General features: G+C 43.3%; 1 protein-coding gene across 2 annotated transcripts in view; it reads left to right on the top strand.

Annotated features, from left to right (window-relative positions):
- The first annotated feature begins 2,934 nt into the window (after nucleotides 1-2,934).
- LOC147444700 (receptor-like cytoplasmic kinase 176) overlaps nucleotides 2,935-27,077 on the top strand; it is a 43,556-nt gene continuing 19,413 nt past the window's right edge. Inside the window, exons 1-3 of one of the 2 annotated variants that reach the window (XM_086527248.1) lie at nucleotides 2,935-3,494; nucleotides 5,098-5,450; nucleotides 6,051-6,186. In XM_086527248.1, the coding sequence (XP_086383374.1) occupies nucleotides 3,281-3,494; nucleotides 5,098-5,450; nucleotides 6,051-6,186 (703 nt within the window). In that variant the 5' untranslated portion in view covers nucleotides 2,935-3,280. The remainder of the gene's footprint in view (nucleotides 3,495-5,097; nucleotides 5,451-6,050; nucleotides 6,187-27,077) is intronic. The other variant, XM_086527249.1, reaches the window with a different exon arrangement.

Genomic DNA, 27,077 nt, shown 5'->3' with positions numbered 1-27,077 from the left:
TAATATCCCCAAACTTTGTACATAAACATGAAAGATAGACATTAGATATGTGGATAAACAAGCACCAAATCAAGCAAGCAACTTGAAAGCTGTCAATCTCCCACCTGAAACAAAATTTGTCTCAATCACTCATGAGAGGCATTAGAAACCAAGAAAGTTGAATATTGCCAAATGTACATGAAGTCTAATATAATTTGGTAATAAAATGACCATAAGGAAGAAAACTCTTGAAGAGTACAATAGCATGCCAAAAAATACACTAAAGGAAGGCAAAAATTATCATATTTAGCTCAAAATCCATACGTTAACCAAGAAGCATCAAGACAAGCCAAAATGACTACACTACATAAGCATAAACTTGGTTTTCGATATCTGACAAAAAGCTTCCATAGTAGCTTCTCTAAGCTCAATCTGCATAAAAGAGCATCATGCAAAAGATGTGTTCAAAAATTTGAATTTTTAAGCTTTGCTTTCACTCTCAGCTCGCAAGCTTACATCAAGCTCAAACTCACACACACAAGGCATTAAATGGGTAGCTTGACAAATACTTTAGTGCTTTTGGAAATTAGCACCTTTGTATACATGTCTACAAGAGTGCTCCCTCCGCATAGGCTCGTCTAGCACGTTTGTGATCATAAGCATATTACATATGGTATACATGTTGCCCAAAGCACTATCGAGATGCCAGCCACTTCATTTCAAGAACTACCTCTTAAGTAGAATTCACAAGCAAAGATGCCCAATATTGATGTTGCCTTTTACTAATGCTTGAAAGATGTTGTATGCTCCCAAGGCTCCCCAAACAACCTTGTTGAAGAAGCTACAAGTAGAAAATATGATATTTAATGTTGTTTCGGTACAACATTGCATTAACCTGCATTGCATGCAGGTTAATGAGGCTCCCTTGCTAAAGCCAATAAAGGCCGCTGCAAACCTTATCCAATGTTGCAGTGACTATAACATTGCCATGTTTAATTTATGATTCGTTTGCTACAGATTTATGACATGCTAAACCCATGTTACGTTTATTGAAAATGACCTATTTGCTTGTAAGTTTCCTGCATACAAGACTTGCTCACAATGCATTAAATTGCAATGGCCAATGTGTTGAGCACTCTAGCTCCACAGCCCCACACAAAGCCTACATTGTGCTGTCACCAAGGAGGCCAACCAAATGGTGTGCTATCGAGGGAAAATGGACAAACCATGAGACTAACGAGTGTTATTACCGACCAATCTGAAGGAAGCTATTCATGTACATGCACAAAGAGTGAGAGAGAGCGAGAGGAGAATGATTCAATCTGTAGATGATTCTATATGGTTTGTCATTAATCACCTTTGAACATGGTTTGCATCTCAGTCATGTACTTGCCCTCAAATCAACACTATTTGAGTGTTTTGAGGGTAAACGATAAAAATTAGCCATGTTTTAGGAGAGAGAGAGAGAGAGAGAGAGAGAGAGAGAGAGAGAGAGAGAGAGAGAGAGAGAGAGAGAGAGAGAGAGAGAGAGAGGTGCGAGAGAGGGAAATGGGACAACCAATCGGCCGCACTTTGGGTGATGGAAAGGTTATTCCACTTTCCTTTTCTTCTTGGCATGGAGAAAATAGAGAGAGCCCCTACAAGGAGAGTAGGATAATTGGGGCCAAACTTTTTGGTAGCTCCTGCCACATGTTTTCCCAAGAGTGAATATTAAATTAATGTGCGCTTTCGAGCCACGTGCCACACTTAAGCAACCCACAAAGGTTCTATGTCGAGTCTTTAGTCGTCCACAAAAAGGGGGTGCCTTACAATCACTACCGTTTAGTCGGCATGTTAGAGTGCTCATTACAATGAGAGCTTGCATGCCTTTGCCTATGGCCACTCATCAACAAATTATGCAAAAAGTGGGGAGAAAATAAATAGAGCATGCACTACAAGAACTTGAAAGCGTATCTATGTGAAGAGGATAGGAGAAAAGAACATTGGGTGTGCAGAGAAGACTTCATTGTAGGTATTTCTCTCTCTCCCTTGTTTTTTTTTTTGCAAGCTCGAGCAAAATTTCTATCGATAAGAGATTAAGGCTAGGCTGGCCATCAGAGTTAGCTATGTACGTAATAAGGAAGCGTTTAGATTGTGCAAGGATGCCTAACAAGCCTCATACATTGTCCATTGATGCCATTCACACCAAACGCGCATTTACGCTTCAATGTAACCTAGTAATCCATGTAATGTAGGTATACATCAATCAACGTACAACTCTGCTAGAACCCATTCGCTATTTGCATTCCACATTGAAAAGAATGTGAAAGAGCTGATGTTCCAAGGGGGGAAGCCGCTTGATTTCTAGGTGGTCCAGAAAAGGAAGGCGAGTGTTCTAACCAATCTGTGCTCACCAACAAGGACACACACCCTTGGAGTTTGTTACATGGAGTTGTATGATAAAGTTTAGAGGTAAATTGATTAAATTTGAAGGTTTTTACACAATATTACACTAAACTTCTCTGAATTTTGTAGGTTTTTCACCTTCAAATTGAAAGTTTAGAGGTAAATATCAAAATTTGTAGGTGGGAATTACATGATCTTGGTTTTTTTAAAGCACTATCGGAGTCGAAGTCTAGAGAGTTCAAGCAGTGTTCATTTTTGAAGGCTTTGTTTCCTTTGAAGGTAATTTTACCCTTCAATCAAGATGAAAAATAATTATACTCTTAAAAAAAAGTAGGATATTGAAATAATCTACACGTAGCCCTTTCTAATTTTTGAGCTTAATGAAGGGCAAGTTAAAATTTACCCTTCAAATGAATGATAAGGATCCCCCTTCAAAAATGAGCCTTTCACGGTTCAAGGCTCAAGCCTCGCTGCCTCAAGTTGTAAAATTTAAGCACGTTTACATTAGACTGTAGGGACACAAGGGTGATATCAGCTCCATCATCATCCGCAAAGTTTTTCCTTTATGCCTTGCCATCATATGCTGTGCGTGTACTGCTACACAACCTACACAACCTCACACGTACATACTCACAGGTCGCGCGTACACGCACATACTCACAGGTCGCTCGCCGAGACAACTTACATTCCACCACTGTCGTCATCACTCTGAGGATCACTCTGATGGAAACCTGATTTTCTCCTTCCTGAGGTTGTGCTTGTCGTCAGGAGCAGGGGGTCCGAGCTTGCCTTTGTTTCAAGCACTTTCCTGCTTTCTGTGACACAGATCTTGCTACCTGAGAGCTCATTTTGTTCCTCAGTGCTTTACGGTGCCTTTCCTACAAAGGTCGTTATGGTGGGGAGGTTTTGATCCCACATGGGGTTGGGCGTTGCAGGGGCCCAGGTGCAGGCTTGGGAGGAGGTGCGAAAGTCGTCGCAGGAAGTGAAGTCTGCTCAGAAAGGCGAAGATCATAGTAATGGCTGCCATTTCTTGTCCTTCCTCTCGGGCTGCATAAGCTGCTGGTCTGCAAATCCTAGTCCTGCATCCTCTGCTGCAGAAACCAACACTAGGGTCCATAGCACTCGTGCAGGTTCGTGCAAAATTGCATTTTGTGTCCTGTGAGTAGTGGTGTATTTTTAACTTCAGCTATGTTGCATGTATATTAGGACATATGAGCTTTCTTGCCGTGCTGTATTGTGTCTGCTGGCACAACTTGTAGTTTAGATTGTTATTAGTGGTTTGATGCTTACATGTGGCTGTGGCAAGGTTACATGGTATGTCTTTGGTAAGCGGCACTTTGATAAGAAATGAGAATGTGAGTATGCTCAAATTCTTTATCTTATGTGGCTTGTTTTAGGCATATATTTACAGGCCCTTGTTTAAGAACTATGCCACGTTTGAACGCAAGATTTGTATCTTGTGCATGTATGTTGAAGACTGAGGAAAGGAAGATTGGAAAAAGGGTTGTGTCATTCAAAACTTGTAGTCATGGAACTGAGAAAGGGCTTTAAGAAGTTAAGATCGCTGTGCTGTTCTAACCTGTGAAATCCTTTTTCTAGATTTTTTATTGGCTAATCGAACAAAAGGATTATTATTGTTAGCTGACAAGTTGTGTGGGAAGCTCAGTTTAGCATATAAGGAGGAATCTTAGCCATTGAGGCCTTTTTTTATTGTATAGTGTGGAATACATCAATTCCATTTAGCAACAATTTTGTTGACCGTGACTCTAGAATGAGGAAGCTGAGTCAACAAAGTGATGTGGGCTTAAAGTCACCATCATCAGTAGTTATTCATGATCTGTGCAATACTATTAGATGTGCATTTTGGAGTGCAGTTGGGGTGATAGGTTAAGAGAAGGGCTTTGAAAACGTTTTCACCCATTACCAACACCTCTAACTAACTTTTGCCTTTTCCTCATTGTTAGCAGAGGGGAAAGATGGGAACAAAATGGCAGCTTACATTAAGTTTTTTGTTCTTTATATTAAATGAGTAGATTCACAGATGTATGTATTTCTTACATGCTCGTGTAATTTTGGTGATTCATCTGGTTGTGAGATTGATCTAGCACTTGACTTGGGCCTTCCAAGAAATGGAGGATTTCCACATCACCTTTGCATTTTTGGCAGATTGGTTTTTACTCGTTCAGAATGAGCATCAAATGAATATATCTATAAAAGTTTGTGTTTCATAATTCTAAGCTTAATGGATTATCGTTGTGGCATTCGATTTGGGCATTTTAAGAAACTGAATTATTTCTATGTCATCTTTGAAGTTTGCATCTCTGGTAGACTCTGGTTTTTGCTCATTCAGATTCCAGAATGAGCTTAGGGTGGCTTGCTCTACTGCTTGCCAAGCACAGGGCTTCTTATGTGAGGATTTATAAGCGAGTGACTTGAGATAGAAATGGTTCTATGTATTGAATGGCACAAGGTGCAAAGCAAAGGGTTTCTTATGGGAGGATTCATAGGTTAGCTAATCGAAATATGCTAGTATTATAGGAAGACATATAATGGAGTGCTGCTAACTGGGTTAGCTTTGCATATGTGTTGCCTAGTCTTGTGAATTGTCAATGTTTTGTGTTCAAAGCACTGTAGGATTCAAAAAGTCTTTCTACTTGTGTATTATGCATCAGAAGTCACGGGCTTAAGTGCATTTGGTGTCATGTTGAAGTTAAGTTTCTCGTCATCTTGCAGGAAATTCTAGCTCCTCAAAAAGGAAGCCCACTTCTTCAGCAGTGCCTCCCAGTGAGCAGTCGGCCAAATCAGATGTATCAACCAAGTCGGATGGCACAGAGTCATCAGTTATTTCAAAAACAGAAGAAGAGCTAGTAGCATCTTCAAAGTTGAGGAGGTTTTCTTTTACTGATCTGAAACTGGCCACAAGAAATTTTCGGCCAGATAGTCTTCTGGGTGAGGGTGGCTTTGGATGCGTCTTCAAGGGTTGGGTGGATGAGCATGGAACTGCACCCGTAAAGCCTGGAACTGGGCTCACAGTTGCGGTGAAAACATTGAATCACAATGGGCTGCAGGGTCATAAGGAGTGGTTGGTGAGTAAAGATATTCTCCTCATTTTTTGTTCTTTTATTGAAGAAATGTCTTATTTGGATGGTATCTGCAAGCGTACACTTACGACAAAGCCGCTAGCAATGTTCGATCCTTCGCCAAACGTTTTCAGCATCGTCGACCATTTGTCATACAGCTTCAGAAGCTTGCCTGTTCATTCTGTTAGGCTAGATCATATATCTGAACGGACTTAAAATGTCGTACAAGGACCTTTACTTTTCAAACGTTGTGTTGATAGTAGCAGACCCTTTCTTTTGGCAGAGCATCTTTACCCAGCAGCAAAAATCAACTTACCTGAACGCCAGTCACATACTTAAGAGTCTTATAAATACCTGAACGCCAGCTACATATCTAGAATCTTATAAATAAAATACGTTGTCTATTATTAGGAAAGAGGTTTTGAAATTTAAAGCGGATTAAATTTAACCAAGCTAGCTAAGTTCAGGTAGTTTTCCTTATGATGTTTTTGACTGTTAATCCTGAATCTTTGTTCAGGTCACTTCAAAGCTTGTCAGTAGCTTGATGTTTTTGTTTTCAGCCTTTGTTTTTTAATCCATTTTTTTGGACTTGATGTCTTTAAACAGGCGGAGATCACTTTTCTTGGCCAGCTCCATCATCCTAATCTTGTGAAACTTATTGGGTTTTGCACTGAGGATGACCAGCGACTTCTTGTCTACGAATTTTTGCAGAGGGGTAGCCTTGAAAACCACCTATTCCGGAGTATGTCCTCTTAATTTCTTTATTCTTTTTTCTTCACGGTTGATGTGTTTGAGTTGGTTCTCTTTGCTTTGCTGTTATAGATTTCTGATTATAACTGAATGGTGTGTCTCCCTCTTTGAACTATAATTGATTCCATGGAGTTAAATACATCTGCTTCAAAAGCGGAAGCAACAAGCCATTGCAAGCCATAACGAGCCAAATACTGGCTTGCGAAGTCCATGGAGCTTATTTCCCTAATAGAAGTATAGACCATGGTTCACTAGTGAAAGGAAGAAGCTTTCCTATCTATGAAGGCTTTTGTGAAATTTCCTCCCGCTTAGAGTGTTGTATAAAAACCAAAGCCTTTAGCTCATCCTGTGTATCATGAAATGTGTCAAAACTTATTACTTTTTCCTTTTCCCTTGTAAGTCCAAGTGGAGTCAACTAATAATCAAGAGTAGAGTAGATCTCACCAAAGTCTTTCTAGGTCCTCCAATATATGATAGCGAAGAATATGTCTTCCCTTTTATATATGTGTCATACATAGGTCCTTGTTGGATTCTTGAAACCTGGCATTATGCAATTTCCTTGTGGTAGGAGTAGTTACTCTTGGTCTAAACCCAGATGGGTATGGTGCTCTTAGAGCTACTATGCCAGGTTATAGGCAAGGACCATTTGGAGGGGTATAGTATGCAAAGGAATTACATGCCAGGAATGCAAGGGATCTTGATAATGCCAAGCATGGTCGCCTAGGGCAACAGAAGGCGCACAAGGAAAGAGAGACGCACTAACGCAAGGGATCTAGAGAGGGAGGGTGATCTTGGAAAAATGTGGCGATCTTGGAAAAACGTTAGAGGAAAATGTTGGAGAGAGAAGATGCTACTAGAGAGAGAAAAGGTTGGAGATAGGGAGAGAGAGAGACTCAAAACGCTGGCTATAACTAGAAGTGGACAAATTGCAATTGTGTGGGCACCCCCCCTACCCATATAGGGAAAATGCTAGTTTACTTGACCTCCCTATAAAACCCCACGACAAAGATAAATTATAGAAACATGGTACTGGGAACAAGAACGGGGTTGGGGTTGGGGTTGGAGTTGGAATGGCAAAAGTTAGGGCACGGCCTCGATGCTCGGAACGACAAATTTTTTTTGGTCATTTTTCTTGATTGTTTTGAGCTACACATGTGTACCATAGAGCTAAGTACACTTTGAGCATTGAATTGCACCAAAATAGAGAAAAAACATGACTCATAATAGCAAAAAGCCAATAAAACTTTGATGGGGTGATGGCAAATACAAGTAGATAAGTATATGCCTCAAGGGCTCAAAATGGTAAGTTAGAATTAGGCAAAGTAAAGGCGAAAGCCTAAAAAGGGAGGGAGTGGACCCATAATGGTACATGAAGCCCCGAAAGTGCTTGCCTAGAATATGAATCTCCACATTTTGAAAGTCGAAGTTGTCAAGGTGGAGATTAGTAGCCACCTCTGCCTCTGTCTCATTTTTTGAATGCTCATTGGCGAAGCAAACCTCATCTTGTGTCATGATTCATTTCCCATTGAGTGAAGGGATGTGCCTTCTTTGTTTGTCCCTTTGGGACACAAAGATTCTTTAGTAAACATTCCAGTAAACTTTGTAAGTGCCACCTTGCTCTGTCTGCTCTTTGATAGGACCAGTATGCTTTCAGAAAAGCACACGTCTGAAGCTCCGATACCATTGTCATGGAGACGGGCACCACGTGCCAACAGAAAAGAGCACAGTGAACAATTTTAAGCACTTCAAATAACAATTGAACTGAAAGAGAGTGCACGACACACGAGACGGGGAGTGGCGGAGTTCCACCTCGAGAGAGCACTAGCCCTAAACGTTGGTGCCCCTTTCGGTATTTCTTTATATTGCTTCAACTCGGTACAATTCCAATACTCCATCCTCTGCACCTTTAACCGGAAGCGTGCCAGAGTATGAGCCCTCTGCGCATATTTTAAGGTTCTTGGCCTCTCAAAAGGAGTTACATGAAAAGCTTCAAACTCAAAAGCATCTAGCCAAAAAGCTGGCAGCACTAAAAGTTGAAAATCCGTATGTTGCAACTTAGCATTTGTCAGCGTAAAACGTGGAATTGTGTGTACGGTCTGACACGTCAGCATGTTAACATAAAACTGGGTCGTCCGTACAACAGTGCCATGTCATCAATTATTACGCTAGTCTTTTGTGTGAGTTAGGTCTTGCTTTATTCTTATAGGCACCATCGGATGGTGTCCCGTAAGTTGGTAGACTTCTCTGTAATGAGTTGCCACCAATCGGCGAGGATCAGTAAGTTGGTGAGAACTATTACTTCTTCTAAGGTTCATGCCCCTTTGCTGGGATCTGCAGGTTGGCTCCGTTCTTTAGTGGCTTGACACGTCATCAATTTGTGACAGAGAGAGCACATGTAACAGATTCGTTTTCAGAATTCCCATTTCAAATTACTTCTTTACATAGTCATTCAGCTGAATACTGTCAGCTCGTCAGTATCCGTGAAATCTCAAAGAGAAATAAGTGACTTTATTTCATGGAGGTAACTTGTGACATAGGAGCGGAGTAACTCCCCTTTTGTGCAGTCCGCACCTCACCAGACTCAATATGCTGATTCATCAGTAACTCTTGGAATGGTCGCTGCTAAACCAAAAGCTTCAAGGTAAAGCTCTAAAATTTGCGGAATATTTGCTAGGTTCTCCTTCTCCCTCCACTTGGCATTCAAAGCTGGATAGTTTCTTAACTTGACTAAATACCGGGGTGTCAGCTTACCTGTCACGTGCGCACTGCACTTTCGCCTTGTGGACAAGCTTCTGTTGTAGTCTAGTGTCAGTCGTAGTTAGCATAGGACCTAGCTTGGCACTTTGTGAGCCTCTGGCAGGATGTGCATCCCAGGCAGGTCGTAGTTGCATACCCTCTCTTGCACAATACAACATTTCCGCATGTAGGCATGTGAGCATGTGAACCACCTCTTAAGCATTAATAATGATTGACATTGGCATTTTTATACAAATCATGGGGCTATGAAAGTGTTGCTCGACTCAGCATAAAAGTGATATATAAGCAGCCTATGGCAGCCCTGGGAGACGGAAGAAGAAGTATGCAGGAAGTACCCTCAAGCACCATCAGCATACAACGTTTTTCACCAACAGTAACAACGTTTTCCAGCATCAGCAAATAGCGTTTTTCAGCACCAGCAACCAGCATTTTTCCCCATCAGCCTCAGCGTTTTCATTACGTTCAGCATCATTAACCAGCATTTTCAGCATCGCAGTCTTCAGCCTTTCAAAGCATCAGTGTTTCAACATTCCAGATTTCAGCCCCTTGTCGCCAGCCAAGGTGCAGATCCAGGCCATCCGTCCCTAGCGTTTCCGGCATTCAGCCATAGCCTCGCAATACAAGCATCTCTACTAAGTATCATCATCGAAGTACACCTTGTCGTCGTCGTAGTACGAAGCATCTCTAGCAGCACCCATTAGCACCTCAACAACACCGCAACACTAAGCACCTTCAGTATCCAGCAATACCAAGCACCAAATACCCGCAATACCCAACACTTAGCCTCTCAACTTTCAAGTACCAAGTATCCACCGCAGTACCCCTCAACATCTACCGTAGTACCCTTCAATTTCTCAGTAGCACCAAGCATCTGCATCAAGTTCCGGCCAACATTCATAATTTAGCATCATTGTATCAGCATTTGTGCAAGTAATAAAGAAAGTACTTGCTTTGGCAATAGAGCACGAGGGTGGTTGGGACGCGACATGCGGTGTCGTCTCTCTCTCTCTCTCTCTCTCTCTCCGTCTCTCTCATTCATTGTCTTCAATACAGTTTCTCTTTTCAAGTGAAGTTAAGTAACCTTGTGTTTGTGCGGAGTACTAGATCTGAGCTAAATCCAAACACTTCCGTTGCACTTGACATTACCTTTCACTTTCCTTTTGTTGTGAGCCAAGACCTGTTCTTGAATGAGTATCTCTTTTGTCTCTTCCACTTGGGACTGCTCCTCCAGCTCCCTGTCCGTTGATACTTCACCTTTGAAAGGTCTCAATAGACTCACATAAAATGCATTGTGAATCTTCCAAGTATCTGGTAACTTTAGTCTGAAGGATACATGATCGATCTTTTCTTGGATCTAGAAAGGGCCATAGTATCACATACTTAGCTTTGGAAAAAGCATCTCCTTACCCTTCTCGTTTCCGTATGTAACAGACTTGGACACTCCAAGTCGAGATTCTACCGCGACACCACAAGATTACACTTCAAAAAGTTCACAGTTCACAATTGATTCGACACTGGCCTTGCGGAGTTCCGTGCCTAGAGATATTGGCCCCAAAGACTGGCGTCCCTTTCTGTATTTCTTTTTGTATTAATTTGCAACTCAAAGTACAATGCGAGTAGTCGGGACTCACTCTCAGACTCTACGTCCAGATGCTCTGAGAAGTGAAGTGCCCAAGGACTCTTTTAAAGATTTACAAGGGATACCAAAAGCAGAGCCCCAAAAGTTGAAAATCAAAAGCCTTGCAAAATAAAGTAAAAGCCCTTTGTCTCTCACAAGCTCACTCTCTCTCTCTCTTGAGAGGAAATAAAGCAAAACTCTCTCTTTGTCACAAACTTTTGACTTGTCAAAGCCTAAAGAATGGAGCCAACTTACAGATGCCGGCCGAGGGGCCTAAACCCTAAGAAGAACAAGTAGCAGAAGAAGAAGAAGCCCTACCAACTTATGGGGACCCCGTCCGATGGGGCCCCAGTGACACAAAGGGATTAAAATAAAGCAGGACTCACACACACCCAAGAACTTGCGAAGCAGGCTGATGACGTGGCAGATTTTCGAAAATCACGCTGGTTGATGACGTGGCATAACTGTATGGATTTCCGCTTTTCACGTTGGCGGTGCTGACGTGCCAGGACTGTACGGGATTTCGTAAATTGCACTGGCAACTTTTTGGCTTTGCTTTTGGACCAGATGCTTTTGAGTTTGAAGGCTTTTCACCGTAATTGCTTTTTAGGCCAAGGGCCTTTAAATATGAGGTTAGGGCTCATTCTATGACATGCATCCTAGAGAAGGTGTAGAGTCTGGAGTACCGGCTTGTACTGTGTTGATGCAATATAAAGAAATACCGAAAGGGGCGCCAAGGTTCGGGGCCAATACTCTCTTGGGTGGAATTCCGCCACTCCGTGTCGCGTGTCGTCTCTCTTTTTAAGGTCAGTTGTTATTGAAGTGCTAAAAGTCTGTTCAGTCTGTTCTTTCCTATTGGCACGTGGTGCCCGTCTTGTGACAATGGTATCAAAGCATCAGGCGTGTGCTTTTTTGAAAGCATACCGGTCCTACAAAAGAGCATACAGAGCTATTGGAATTGTATTTGAGGTATCTTCGGCCTTCGATCCCGGACTTATTAGCCACTCCCAACCTTGCTTCATCGTGCATTGGGCGCGCTCTCGTCTTCATCGTTGTGTCTTACAGGGCATAAGCCATAAAGAACCCAAGACTTGGAATTCATGGATTCAGAGTTTTTGCTTAACGAGCTTCACGACATTCTTTCGCGGCATCCTTAGCAGAATCTTTCGATGTTGCAAAGTTTTCAACAATTTTTGAGCTATATGTTATGCCCTCTGATGCCCTAGGTGGTACCTCCTCTTCGGCACCAGAAAGTACGAGAGCTTCCAACCAGCAACCTTCTCAGTCGTCTGTTCCGATCGGGAGTGTCTTCAGGAATATGGTGCAGCCATTTGACAGTGATCAAGTGCAACCGCCTTTGCCACCGCCATTGCCCCCACCCCCATCACCATCGCCACCAGGCTACAATGGTTGGAGCCCATATGGATACCCTTATTATCCATACCCGGGATATGTGCCTAACCAACCCAAAGATTTCAAAGATGGTGGCACGACAGTCAAAATGTTCACTTTTTCCGGGATGAAAGATCGCAAGAAAGCATTGCAGTTCCTGCAACAATTCGACAACGTCTATGCTTTGGGGAACTATACAGAAGAATCCAAGATTTCTCAAGTAGCGGGATTTCTTATAGATAATGCTATGCAATGGTGGAGTTCAAGCGTGACACAACCGCATGCTCCAAGGACCTGGCAAGCTTTCAAGACAGTTTTTGCACGTAGTTACATGACTTCGACGTTTGAAGTCCGGATTTTGGCAGAGTGGGGCAACTTGAAAATGCTTGCCACAGAAACCATGGACGACTATAATCAAAGGTTTCTCAACATGTACCTTCCGATGTCCTTTAAGTTCATTCCCTTGGAGGACAAGTGCGAACGCTACACCATTGGACTACCATCACCATTGTAGGAATATTCTCTCTCCAAGCGAGTCTCTACCATGCAGAAGCTTATGGACCATGCCGCGGTCGGCTACAAGCTCATGAAAGGAAAGTTGGAGTTTACCACAGAAGAACCTCTAACCACTAACCAAAACTCTCGGCAACAACGAACAAATTCTCGCGAATCCTGTGAAAACCAACCTCAACAGCTTCGTCTGAGACAATGTCAACGAGACGCCTTGTTACAAGAAGGCCGATGCTTCGAATATTTCCAGACAGGGCATACGTTCAATACATGTCCTGAGCGAGCCTCAACGTCCTCAATGCAACCTTCTGCTCCCACGACAAACAGATCCTCGGGGCCACCTCCGGCCAAGAAGGCTAGACCTGCTATTGAACTAGTATCCGATATTTATGGTATACACCTTGAGAGTTTTAATGAATTATGCATAGCTTATGGAAAAGTCTACGGCTTGAAAGCCCTTATTTTCTTTGACCCCAGAGCTATGGAGAACTTCATCTATCCAGAATTGTTGAAGCAGATGCACTTTGATTATGATGCAGAGGGTAAAGAAATTGAAGCCGAGCTAGCCACGGGGCAAACTCAGAAAGTGGTACCGCTCATTGGTGCACTTCCAGTGACTATACAAGATTATCATGGAAAAGCCGATTTCCACATTATGAAGTTGGGCAATTGCGATGTTCTCTTGGGCATGCCTTCGCACGACAAGAATGATGCAACTCTCCAAGTCCGGAACCGAACCATCACCGTGATGCAGAAGGGCAAGCTCGTTGTCCTCAAAGTTTGGTTGTCTGAATATAACCCTGAATGACCTCTCTAGGTGTTTTCTAGTTAGATACTTTTGAATTGTTTGAGAAAGTATTGTTTGAAATGAATGCTATCTGTTTTAAATCTGTCTTGGTGCCGATTTGAATCGTTTGACTCTAGTTTTAATACTGGTTTCAATAATTGGTGATTTTACTCCCGAGTGGAGAAGTGAGAAATACTGTTTTGCTATTGTTTGAACCTCGGAACGATGCAGGCCGATGCCTGGGGAGCGTTCTGTTGTATGCTAGAAAACCTCCGAACGACGCAGACCTATGCCTGGGAGCGTTTGGTTGTATGCTTGAACCTCCAAGCGATGCAGACTGCGGTCTGGGGAGCGCTTGGTTGTACAGTCCTCTGAGCTCATGGCTCGGACCTTTTTAGGTTATTTGCGGGGGGAGTGACGAGGTAGTCGTTGAGTAGCTTCATACTGCAGATCGTTTGTCTTGGGGGAGTGCTCAACGATGCTGTTTGTTGTGTCTTGTAACATGTATATGTAAGCATTTGTGCTGCATTGTGATGTGCCAATTACTGAATATTCCTAATTGGATGAGATTGCCTCGGTATGTAATTTTAGTGCATCAAGACACCCGTGGAAGATCAGTACGGTCTGGGTGTGATGGCTAATTTTACTACGCCGGAATATAAAGAGTTCCGATCCGGACGAAAGGAGAAGCTAACTCCTTGATAAAAAGAGCCGGAAGGAGAAGCTAACTCCTTAACAAAAAGAGCAAATTGATTGTCCCTCGGAATGTCGCTCGGAACGACCCTCGGAAATTTTTGAGCTAACTTGAGTTGTTTTGCAGATATGCTGTAATCGTGGTTGATTACTCTCTTTCAAGAAGGGGAGGTGTCACAAATTGCTGACATTTCAAAGCCTAAAGAATGTAGCCAACTTACAGATGCCGGCCGAGGGGCCTAAACCCTAAGAAGAACAAGTCGTAAAAGAAGAAGTCCTACCAACTTATGGGGACCCCGTCCGATGGGGCCCCAATGACACAAAGGGATTAAAATAAAGTAGGACTCACATACACACACACGAACTTGCGAAGCAAGTTGATGACGTGGCAGATTTTTGAAAATCACGCTGGTTGATGACATGGTAGAACTGTACGGATTTTCGCTTTTCACGTTGGCGATGCTGACGTGGCAAGATTGTACGGATTTTCGTAAATTGCGTTGGCAGCTTTTTGGCTTTGCTTTTGGACCAGATGCTTTTGAGTTTGAAGGCTTTTCATTGTAATTGCTTTTTAGGCCAAGGGCCTTTAAATAATGAGGTCAGGGTTCATTCTCTGACATGCTTCCTGGAGAAGGTACAGATCGTGGAGTATCGGCTTGTATTGTGTTGATGTAATATAAAGAAATACCGAAAGGGGCGCCAAGGTTTGGGGGCCAATACTCTCTTGGGTGGAATTCCGCCACTCCGTGTCGCGTGTCGTCTCTCTCTTAAGGTCAGTTGTTATTGAAGTGCTAAAAGTTTGTTCAGTCTGTTCTTTCCTATTCGCACGTAGTGCCCGTCTTGTGACACTCTCTCTCCAATTGCGTAGCAAAAGCAGCAAAAAAGCAATCCCAAAAATCTGCCAACGCAGATGTCGTAAAATCCGTCGCAAAAAGCGGGCGTCCGTACAGCTGGTTGGAATTCCGTGTTTTTCGGGGTTGTCGTACAGCCATGCGACGTCAGCATTTCAACGGGTCATTTCCAGGGAGTCCATTGCCAAGGGGAAGTGTGTCTGTACCGGCAGCAATGTCACCAGTTTGTGACATACCCCCCTCTTGAAAGCATTGTAGTGGCCCTCGATTATGCCTGCAAAACAGACAGAAGCCATGAACTGTCTTAGCAGACACTGATTGTTAGTACCGACGCACTAGGAACACAGATCTAGCACATGTACCAATTGATAGTCACATCACACGACATCACTTGACATCACATGACAAATCACATTCAACATTCATTCGGATCTCAGACCATGATTTATTGGCAATGCAATTAGCAATCGCATCTAGATCCACTCAGGACCTCATAAATGCCCGATTGAGTAATCCCTATTGCAACCATGTCTATCGAGATCATTCAGACCAAAATGTTGTAGTCATTTCGTCTATCAATTCTTGCACTTAAACAAGTCAAGAACAAATTAGTATCATATTATCGGGAATTCCATTTTATAAAGTCATTACAGTAGAATACTGTCAGCTCTCAATATTTCTGTAGCTCAAAGAGACACCATTGACTCTAGTATTTAAAAATTGGAATAGACTACCATGAGTCTATACCTTGCACTTTCCTTCAAGGGTGAATCTGGGTATATCCTGGATTCATCTAGGTATATTTTTTAGTCGTATAGCGGACATGCAGACCTCACATTGTGAAGTTTTCGTCCGAGTTACGACCAGTTGATATTGTGCTAATTCTTTCTATCTTTTGTGGTGCGTATGCCCTATCAACTACCTTTTCTTTTGTGCTAATTTTTCCAATTTAACGCTTCTCTTAGTGCTAGGCTTCATTATGGCTGAGTCTGCCCGTGATCTCCGGAGTCATGACAGAAACTCAGCACGTTGAACTTTGTGTTGATGTATGCTCATGTGTGTGTGCGTGTGGTGTGTGTTGTGTTTGGGAGCATATGTTTGTACCTAGTTCTACACCCACTATTGGACACTGACGACGTTAGTGGGGATGTCGTGGTATTTAGTCAATACTATGCATGATGGAGCTGATGGTTATATTGTCTCGTGGGTGACTACCATGAGTCTATACCTTGCACTTTCCTTCAAGGGTGAATCTGGGTATATCCTGGATTCATCTAGGTATATATATGCTAAACCAAAAGCTTCAAGGTAAAGTTTCACAATCTGAGGAGTATCTGCTAGGTCCTCCTCCCCCATCCATTTCGCATCCAATGCAGGATAGTTCTTGAATTTAACCAAGAACCGCCTTATCACTTTACCCTTAATCTTTCTGTCTTTATGTGCCAATATCTATTCTCGAACAAGGATCTCCTCGTTTTCTTCCACTTCGGGTTGCTGATCAGGCTCCCCATCTTCAGGCACATCGCCTCTAAAGGTTGCAGGAGACTCACATGAAAAGCATTGTGAATCCTCCAAGTTTTGGGTAGCTTCAGTTGGAAGGAGACATCATTTATGTTTTCGGAGATTTGGCAAGGTCCATAGTATCGCATACTAAGCTTTGGAAAAAGCCTCTGCTTTCCCTTTTTCTTTCTCAGGCATGCCTTCTCAAAACGTAAGAGCACTCAATCGTTCTACTGCAATTTCAAATCAGGACGATGGCGATCTGCTGCCTTTTTCTGTCCTTCTTGAGATTTCTGCAAAGCCTCACAGACCTTGGCAAAAGCCGTGTCCAAGTCGTGCGTGTTCTCATCGGCTTCAAAAATCTTATCTTTCGTGCTTAGGAATGGTGGAACCTTTGTAGCACCTTCAATAATCTCAAATGGCGCCTTCCGCGTTGAAGAGTGTATCGTGTTATTGTAGGCAAATTCCACCAAAGGTAAATACTTTGTCCATTGAGTCTTTTGATCTGAGATGCAAGACTTTAATAAATATAGAACCATTGAATTGGCAATCTCGGATTGCCTGTCAGTCCTCCGGGTGGAAAGATGACGAGAACTGCAACCGCGTGCCAATGTTCTCCCAAATAGCCTTCCAAAACAAACTCGCAAATCTGGGGTCCCTATCGGAGACAATCGTCTTGGGCATGCCATGTAATCTGAAGATTTGGGCCACAAATAGTCTCGCTAAGTGATCCGTCTTGACTGTTTTCTTCACTGAATGAAATGAGCTTGCTTGCTAAACCTGTCAAAAACAATCCAGATACCATCGTGACCACTCTGTGTTCTCGGGAGATAAAAAATGAAATCCATTGCAATACTTTCCCAGGGGCGGCTGGGTATGGGCAAAGGCTATAACAATCCTTGTGCTTTATGCCTGTCAAACTTGACCTTCTGGCATACCAAGCACCTGCGCACAAACTCGTCCACATCCTTCTTGAGTGTCGGCCAAAAGCTGTATCTCGCTACCTCTTTCAAGGTGGTAGCAATGCCGCGGTGACCCGTAAAAGGTGGACAATGGCATTCGGTCATAACCTTTTCCCTCAACGGCTGTGTAACGCACAACATGGTTTTCCTCATTAAGTAGCCATCTCGAATGGAATATCCCGCTACTATCTCCCCATCCCGTATTTGTGCGAAAATGTCTGCAAAATCTGTATCTGTGGGATATTGATCGACCATATCCTCGAAGCTCCTATTATGTATATCGACCATATCCAGAACCAACGGCATCCGAGACAAAGCATCTGTCACCAAATTCTTCTGTCCCTGCACATGGACAATCTAGAAGTGAAACTGTGACAAGATGTTCGCCCACCACATCTCCTTTTCCAATAGCTGCTTCTGTGACAAGAAGTAGCATAAACTCTGATGGTCTGTAAAGACAACAAAATCCGCTCCGAGTAGGTAGTGCCGCTAGTGAGTAGGAGCATGGATAACCACCAAAAGCTCTTTCTCATAAATCTGTGCTCTCAATTCCGGCCTTGAGAACAATCGGCTCTCGTAAGCAATGACATGGCCTTCTTGGTCACCCAAACTACGACCACAAGCATCACAATATACTTCAAATGACTTCTGTTCTTTCGGTACCTTTTTAGGGCACTTGCGGAGATATGCCCAGTTTCCCCGTATCCGAAGCACTTCCCCTCTTTAATGTAAGAGCTCTCTGTGAAAGAGTAAGCTTGTGTCGTGCATTCTTTTCTTTCTTTTCTGGTTTACTCTTCTTCTTTCTACTTTCATTGTTCGAAGTCTGTTCATTCCTTTGCGTCATGATTTCATTTCTGGGGTAGGTCAAACTGCCAGAGTGAATGGCAAAACCCCGTTTCGCACGACTCATCATTCCTAAATGGAATCTGACTTTTGTTCTAAGCAGTGATCTCGGATCTCCGTAGGAAGACCCAAGGTAAACCGCTCAATCTGCTCTTTGAACGAGATCTTCTTAAATGAAGAGGCTGGTAGAAAAGAGCTCCAGAATCTCTTGCAATATGCGTCCAAAAGTATACTTCTTGGTCATCCGAAGATGGTTCCAAGCAGTTCGTATGTTGCGTTCGTACTCTCGAGTCAGCAAAGAAGAAATAAAAAGCCTTTTAAATTTCAGCCATTTAACTGGCGCTTTCCTGTTCAATAGGACCGTGGACCACCAAGTTTGAGCATTTCCTCTGAAATAGGAAGTAGCCCTCCGAATCTTGGAGAGCTTTGAGTAACGCCCTCCAGAGAAAGCTATGTCAAACTATTGTATGAAGGCCAAAGCCTTCGAAGCATCTCGAAAACCAAAAAAAGTGTTAAATTTAATTGACTGTCCACCTTCTTTTAACTCTCGGACTTTCTTGCTTTTATCTTCCAGAAACTCATACTGGTTGGCTTTGTAAAATTTTTTCTTCTTTGAATAGAAATAGCGATCGTCGGAGTCCGAACTATTTGAAGACTAGTCCTCTGTAGAATTGTCCGAAATTGGGCGAGATTTAGACTTTCTTGCCCTTTTGCTTTTTTGCTTCGCTTTTTGTCTTTTCTGTCTTCTTCACTCGAATCGGAAGAGCTAGAAGAACTCTCAAAAGAAGAAGAAGAACTAGGTCATCCTTCAAACCACACATGCTTTTGCTTTTTGGCCGAGGCAAAGTAGACTGACGACCCAAATAACCCGGGAAGTCAGTTCCTTGCTTCTACTTTTTGTCGTGTGTTTCTGCTTTGTTCTGCGCATCAAAAAGCTGAAAAATTCGTGTATCAACCACCTCTTCTAATTCCTGCTCAGTAAACATCCTTGGGGTAGGAGGTTTCTTGAGTACTGGTTTGGGGGGTGGTTCAGTGGTCTGCTGCCACTATGCATATACCTGGTCGAAGGAGGTCCGAGTCATAAATTTTGCAAATTTCGGGTCCTTCGCAAAATTTAACATCATCTTTCTTGCGTTGTCGATTAGTCGTCGACGCTCCATCTCTTCAAGCTTCGCCGGAGTAGGCCCAGGCAGGCCATACTCGCGTGAATCTTCTTCGTTCTCTCCTTCCGCATCTCCGGATGCAAAGGGAGTCGAGTGATCTCTGTCTGAAGCCATAAGTGCCGCGTAAAAAGGATCGGATTTCTCTGTAAAAGGGATATCGGCCGCGCTCTGATACCATTGTAACAGACTTGGACATTCAAAGTCGAGATTCTACCGCGGCACCATAAGATTACACTTCAAACAGTTCACAGTTCACACTTCACAATTGATTCGACACTGGCCCTGCAGAGTTCGGTGCCTAGAGATATTGGCCCCAAAGACTGGCGCCCCTTTCGGTATTTCTTTTTGTATTAATCTGCAACTCAAAATACAATGCGAGTAGTCGGGACTCACTCTCAGACTCTGCGTCCAGGTGCTCTGGAAGTGAGAGCCCGAAGACTCTTTTAAAGATTTACAAGGGATGCCAAAAGCAGAGCCCCAAAAGCTGAAGATCAAAAGCCTTCTGTCTCTCACAAGCTCTCTCTCTCTCTCTCTCTCTCTCTCTCGGAAATAAAGCTAAATTCTCTCTCTCTCTCTCTCTCTCTCTCTCTCTCTCTCTCTCTCTCTCTCTCTCTCTCTCTCTCTCTCTCTCTCTCTCTCTCACCAATTGGGTAGCAAAAGCAACAAAAAGCAATTCTAAAAATTTGCCAACGTAGCTGCCGTGAAATCCGCCGCAAAAAGCGAGCGTTCGTACAGTTGGTTGGAATTCCGCGTTTTTCGGGGCTGTCGTACAACCATGCCACGTCAGCATTTCAGCGGGTCATTTGCAGGGAGTCCAATGCCAAGGGGAAGTGTGTGTGTATTGGGCAACAACGTTACCAGTTTGTGACACCGTAGGTGTGCCTTCTCAAACCGTAATAGCACCCAATCATTGTCCTTCAACTGCAAGTCACGTCGATGCTCGTCTGTTGCCTTCTTATGCCGTGCTTAAGACTTCTCTAGAGTTTAGAGCCTCTCGTACCTTGGCAAAAGCAGTGTCGAGATCCTGTGTGTACTTATCTACTTCAAAAATCTTATCTTTGGTTCTCAGAGTAGGTAGAACCTTCTTGACACCCTCAAAAATCTCAAATGGTGCCTTGCCCGTAGACATATGAATCGTGTTGTTGTAGGCAAACTCCACCAAGGGCAAATACTTCTCCCATTGGTTAGAGATGTACAACTTTAACAAGTTCAAGACCACTGAATTGGCTCTCTTTGATTGCCTATCTGTCTGTGGGTGGAACAAGGACAAGAATTTTAGTCGTGTGCCAATATTCTCCCAAGTTGCCCTCCAAAACAAGCCCGTAAAATGGGGATCTCTATCTAAAACTATAGATTTAGACATACCATGCAATTGAAAAATTTGTAAGACAAATAGCTTAGCCAAACGATCGTCCTTAATTGTCTTCTTTACCGGAATAAAGTGAGCCTGTTTGCTGGATTGGTCGATGATTGTCCAAGTGCCATCATACCCACTTTGAGTCTTGGGAAGAATAAAAAATGAAGTCCATTGCTATATCGCCCAAGTTTTGCTAGGAATAGTTAGAGGTTGTAGTAGACTGGTGCCTTATGCTTGTCGAATTTGACCTTTTGGCATACTAAGCAACTGCGAACAAACTTGTCCACATCCTTTTTGAGCCTCGGCCAACAGAAATACTTCTCTACAACTTTCAAATTGGTGTGTATTCCGCGATGGCCCGAACAGTGGCACTTTGTCAAAACCTTATTTCTCAACCCTTGGGTAATACACAACGTAGTTTTCTTGCATAACATAGCCTTCCTTTAGAGTATAACTTCCAACTATCTCCCCACTTTGTAACGGGTTAAAGATGTGTGCAAAATCTGGATCTGTGGCGTATTGATCTACCATATCCTCAAAGTTCTGATGGTAGATCGCCGAAAGGGCCGAAATTTGTGGCTTGCGAGACAACGCGTTTGCCACTACGTTCGTCTTTCCCTTAACATGGACGATCTGAAAGTGAAAGTGCCACAACATATTTGCCCATCTTATATGTTTGTGAAAGTTGTTTTCGGGTCAGGAAGCATCGCAAACTTTGATGATCGATGAACATTGTAAAATCGGCTCCTAGTACAAAATGACGCCACAAAGTAAGAGCATGCATGATTGCCAATAGCTCTTTGTCATGAATCTGTGCAACCCGTGCAACGTGCTTTGGTCGCAAGAACATTGTAAGCTACAACATGGCCCTCCTGCTATAAGACTACTCCCAGATTGTGACCACACGCATCACAACAAACCTCAAATGGCTTTTGCAAATCCGGTTGAAACCGGCCCGTGGTGGGGTGGTAGGTGTTGGCTTTCACCCGAAATTCTTTACTTTATACACACACACACACAGAGCACTTTGCAAAGATAACCTGCAACGGGAATTAATACTTGAACACACACGGCTTGGAAGCTAGGATGCTCCGAGCAGACGCCGACAACCTGTAGGCCCCAAAATTGGCGCCCCTTTCGGTATTTCTTTATTCTTTAGGAGGGTAAATTACAAAGAAGAGTCTTGGGAATCCTTCACCTGTATCCAGATCACCTGTATCCAGATCACCTGTACAGCGGTCCCCTCGCGGCCCCGAACCTCTTGGGGGTATTAGGGATCGTTTAGGGCCAAAATCCTAAACCTGCAAAAATACACAGCAGGCTGTAATTTACTGTTTCGGGCTCCGTTTCGCGTGCCGGTCGCATCTGTAGCAAGTCCTCGAGCTCCCGCACCTGTAGGGCTACTTGCCCTTTGAATCGGACAAGATTTTTGGCGTGAAACCTCTCCGAGTTCACCTGTTCCTGCGGGGGGATTAGCCGCTAGCTAATCCAGTACCTGTGCAAGAGGCTCTTGCCTCGGCAATCGCGCATGAACCTACACAACTGTACATTGGTCAATTGAAAAGCCCACTAGTGGGGCATAACATACTGCCATAGGGGAGAGAGAGGGCAGTGGGTAGCGTGCAGGGCATCACTCTTGGCACCGCATTGTACATAGGAGGGAAAGCAAGCACTTAATAGCTCTTAACCTGTGATAGAAGCTGAAAATGAGCCTCCCAGCTTAAAAATCAGCGCCACTTCTTGTTGCATGAGGAAAGTGCACCAGAAGGTGCCACTTGGCACATTTACAAGCATTTTCCCGTTTCGGGGTTGCCGCCTAAAAATCTCCCAACCGGTTGCTCAGTTGACTTCACGGCAGAGTAAGAAAATGTTTCCCTTGTCATTCCGGAGGTAATGACGCAAACACATTTTCAGGTCCCAAAATAGCAGTTCCCTAAATTTTAGGAGATGCTGCCATTGTATCTTTCTAGGTCATTTGACTCCCTTTGTACACTGCAGCCACACCCAAAACTGAAATGTAGCCTCTGTAGCAAAGGATTCCACTTTGGCTAGTCAATGACCCCACTTTGGCTAACCATAGTCTTTGTCCAACCTTAGTGCTCTCTTGCCCTCAGGCCTGGACTCCCTCTAGACAGTTCCACACTAGCTATGCAATGCAGGGCAGTTAGATTTCCCGAGGGGTGTTTCCAAAAAGTGAAAGTAAATAGATAATAAGAAAGAAATCAACAAAAAGGATAGATAGTAGTCACACGCTGGTGACATACCCCCCTCTTGAAATCTCAAACGTCCTCGTTTGCATCTATGTCGTACATGCTTCCAGTCAACACTGATGTATTCAACACCTGTCGACACATGTACGACACATACATGCTCATTGTCAACCCTAGTGTATTCAACACCTTGTCGACACATGTATTGCCTGCGTGTGAACCCTGTCCTAATGACATAGTGGTAGCTGCGCACTCTGCCATTGCTTTGAGTCACTAACTTTCCTATGACAAAATGGTAGCTACACATTTTGCCACTGTCTTATAGTACACGTTGGATCCCGTAACACTTTCGAGCATACCCAAACCGACAGTTTAAGAATGCAGTTACACATGTACTCTTTAATTGAAGCAATTACTGTATCCTTGACAAACTGACAAGAAATACTCACTTCTATAGCACTAACCAAACTTTTGGACATTCCGTAAGAGCAATTGCCAAACTGACAATCTGTACAGCTCTAACATTCATGTAACAGGTATTTCATTTGAGCTCACTTTAAATACCATGTACATCATTTGTTTCAGAAGGCATTGTCACACTGACAATCCATGTAGCTTTGAAACTCAAGGGGTCAAGGTAGGTTGCAAATCGAAGGCTTCAAGGTAAAGTGATAACACAGTTGGTGACTCTGCAAGTTCACCTTGTTCCATCCACTTAGCATCCATTGGTGGATAGTTTCTGAACTTTACCAAGTAACTCCTAGCAACCTTGCCTTTCACTTTCCTTTCTTTGTGTGCCAAAATCTGTTCCGGGACCAAGATCTCGTCAAGTTCCTCGACTTCCGGCTGATCTTCAGCTGGCATATCTTCCGGCACATCATCCACATAGGTCTGAGAAGACTCACATGAAACGCATTGTGAATCTTCCAACTGTCAGGCAATTTCAGCCTATATGCAACATCATTGATTATGTCGCTCACTTGAAAAGGCCCATAGTAACGCATGCTGAGCTTTGGAAACAGTCTTTCCTTGCCCTTCATCTTCTTTAACCTTGCCTTTTCAAAGGGTAAAAGCACCCAATCACCAAGTGAATATACCACTTCACGACGGTGACGATCAATTGCTTTCTTTTGCTTTGCCTGAGTCTTTTCCAAGGCCTCTTTGACCTTCTTGTACATTTCATCCATGTCCTGAACATACTTATCTCCTTCAAATATCTTGTCCTTTGTATGCAGTATGGGAGGAACTTTCTTGCCACCTTCAACTATCTCAAAGGGTGCCTTGCCAGTTGATGAATGCACTGTATTATTGTATGCATACTCCACCAATGGCAAATACTGCTCCCACTTTCCTTTATGCTCTGACACATAGCACTTCAGCAGATTTAGGACAATAGAATTTGCCTCTTCTGACTGCCTATCTGTTTGAGGATGAAATGACGAAGAGAATTTGAGCGTGGTGTCCATATTCTCAAACAAGCCTCTCCAGAACAAAGTTGTCATGCGTGGATCACAGTTGCTAACAATCGACTGTGGCATGCCATGATACTTGAAAATATTGCTCATAAACAAGCGTGCCATCTGATCTAGCTCTATCTTCTTCCTGACAGGAATAAAATGAGCCTGTTTGCTGAATCTGCAAATAATGGTCCAAATACCATCGTTTCTTGTCTGCGTTCTCGGAAGATCAAAGATAAAATCCATAGCAATACTTTCCCATGGTTTGTCTGGAATAGGTAGTGGTTGCAATAACCCTGGTGCCTTTTGCCTGTCAAACTTGACCTTTTGGCATATTAGGCATTCTCGCACAAAGGCATCCACATCTCTTCTCAATGTAGGCCAATAGAAGAATGTCTCAACTGCTTTAATTGTAGCATCGATACCACGATGCCCTGCATACGGTGGGACATGACTCTCTTCCATAACTTTGCGTCGCAATGGCTTTGTGACACAATCTGCCATGCATCATCATATGCCTTGCATACGGTGGGACATGACTCTCTTCCATAACTTTGCGTCGCAATGGCTTTGTGACACAATCTGCCATGCATCATCATGAACCCATCTTTGAGAAGATAGTGTTCATGACGTTGTCCTTGCATTAGCTGCTCGAAGACCCTTGCAAAATCTTCATCATTTGCATACTGTTCTCTCATATCATCAAGTTCATGATGATAAGAAATTGATACAGCTGAAATTTGTGGCTTCCTTGACAGGGCATCAGCCACAACGTTCTTCTGGCCTTCCACATGCACAACCTGAAAATGGAACATGGACAAGATATTTGCCCATCGCATATGCTTCTCAGATAACTTTGTCCGTGTCAAGAAGTATCGCAAGGTCTGATGGTCCGTTTGGACAACGAAATCTGCACCTAGCAGGTAGTGTTTCCAACTTAAGAGCGCATGAATCACAGCCTGTAACTCTTTCTCATAGACCTGCATGGTCATCTTTGGTCCTTGCAAAATTCTATTCTGATAGGCTACTACCCTGCCATCTTGCATTAGCACTGCACCAATGCTACTACCACAGGCGTCACACTGGACCACAAATGACTTCCTAAGATCTGGCAACACAATGACTGGATCTGAAGTCATCTTTTCTTTTAAGAGATTAAAAGTTGAAATCTCTTTCTGTGTCCATCTAAAGGTGACTGCCTTCTTTTGAAGACCATGTAAAGGTGAAGCAATCTCAGCGAAATTTCGGATAAACCTTCTGTAATAAGAGCATAGTTCCAAGAAACTTTGGACATCATGCACCGCCTTCAAATCTGGCCATGACTCGATCGCTTCAACTTTTGCAGGATCCATTTTGACACCATCCATTGAGACAATGTGTCCCAGAAAGTGGATCTCTTCCAGAAAAAATTCACTTTTCTTTGCATTGATGAGCAACCTATGACTGCGTAGCTCTTCGAACACAATGGCCAAGTGATGCCTTTGCTCCTCTTCATTCTTTGAGTAGACTATCATGTCATCAAAGAATGTACCAACAAACTGTTGGTGTGGACGGAAAATTCTGTCCATCATCCGATTGAACGTAGCAGGAGCATTTGTGAGACCAAAGGGCATCACTAAAAATTCGTAAAGGCCAAACGTTGTTCTAAAAGCAGTCTTGTGCACATCCTGTGATCTAATGCGGATCTGATGGTACCACTCTTTAGATCTATCCTGCTAAACATAGCTGCATCTTCTAATTTGTCCAGAATATCATCAATTCTAGGTATAGGGAACCTATTCTTGATGGTATTCTTGTTCAGTGCACGGTAGTCGATGCACATACGTTATGAGCCATCCTTTTTCTGCACCAACAACACTGGAGAACAGAATGGGGATGAACTGGGCTGAATCAGCCCCTTTTCTGACAACTCCTGTACTTGGCCCATTATCTCTTTCTGCTGAGCCGCACTAACCCTGTACGGAGGCTTATTTGGTGGGCTACTGCCTGACATCAAATCTATCGCATGGTCCTCGGCTCTCTCTGGCGGTAATTGAGACGGTAATGAATTGGAAAAACAGTCACTATACTGTTGTAAAAACATTGACCTTTCTTTATCTAGCACAGATAAATTTGATTCATCACAATTTGACACTTCACGTGCAAAAACCAAGTACGCAAAAAGATGCTTTTTCATTACAGAAGTAATAGTAGAAGCTGATATAGTGGGAATAGACTCCCCTTTTAGCTTTACATCCAGAATGTGAGTCTTTCCCCTTTTAGCTTTACATTCTGGAACTAGACCAGCCATGGGCTTCTTTTCTTTCTTGTCCTCCTTGTCTTCAGAATCAGCTGGCCTTTTCTTTGTAGGACAGTTGTAAGCAATGTGGCCAGGCTGCTCACAGATAAAGCATTTGTTCTCTGACCTGAGGACCTTCTTTTGCTCTTCCGACTTGCGAGGAAAACGTCTTTTCCATTTCTTCGCTGGTCCCTTTTCTGATTCAACCGTAGCTTTGTCTTTCCCTGCGTTGGCTGGCTCCTGAGTCCCTTTCGGAGCCTCCTTGGGAACATACTTCTTCGCTGAATTTTTCTTGGCTGATCCTTCCTCGACGCCAGTATTGAATTCACAGTCTTCTCCCTTGAGCAAACCATTGCCAGTGTTTGCTACCTCGATGAGCTGCGTCAAAGTAGTGACTTTGGTCTTCGTGCAGTATTTTCTCAATCCTTTGGGTAGGCCACAATAGTATTTTTCAATCTGTTCTATCAATGGCACAAACCTATAGGAAGTTACTGGACGTAGAGCT

This window comes from Adiantum capillus-veneris, chromosome 13, assembly GCF_014529385.1.
Source record: "Adiantum capillus-veneris isolate H3 chromosome 13, ASM1452938v2, whole genome shotgun sequence".
Lineage (NCBI taxonomy): Eukaryota > Viridiplantae > Streptophyta > Polypodiopsida > Polypodiales > Pteridaceae > Adiantum > Adiantum capillus-veneris.
The sequence above is the reverse complement of the archived record's forward strand: the minus strand, read 5'-3'. Positions and strand labels throughout refer to the sequence as shown.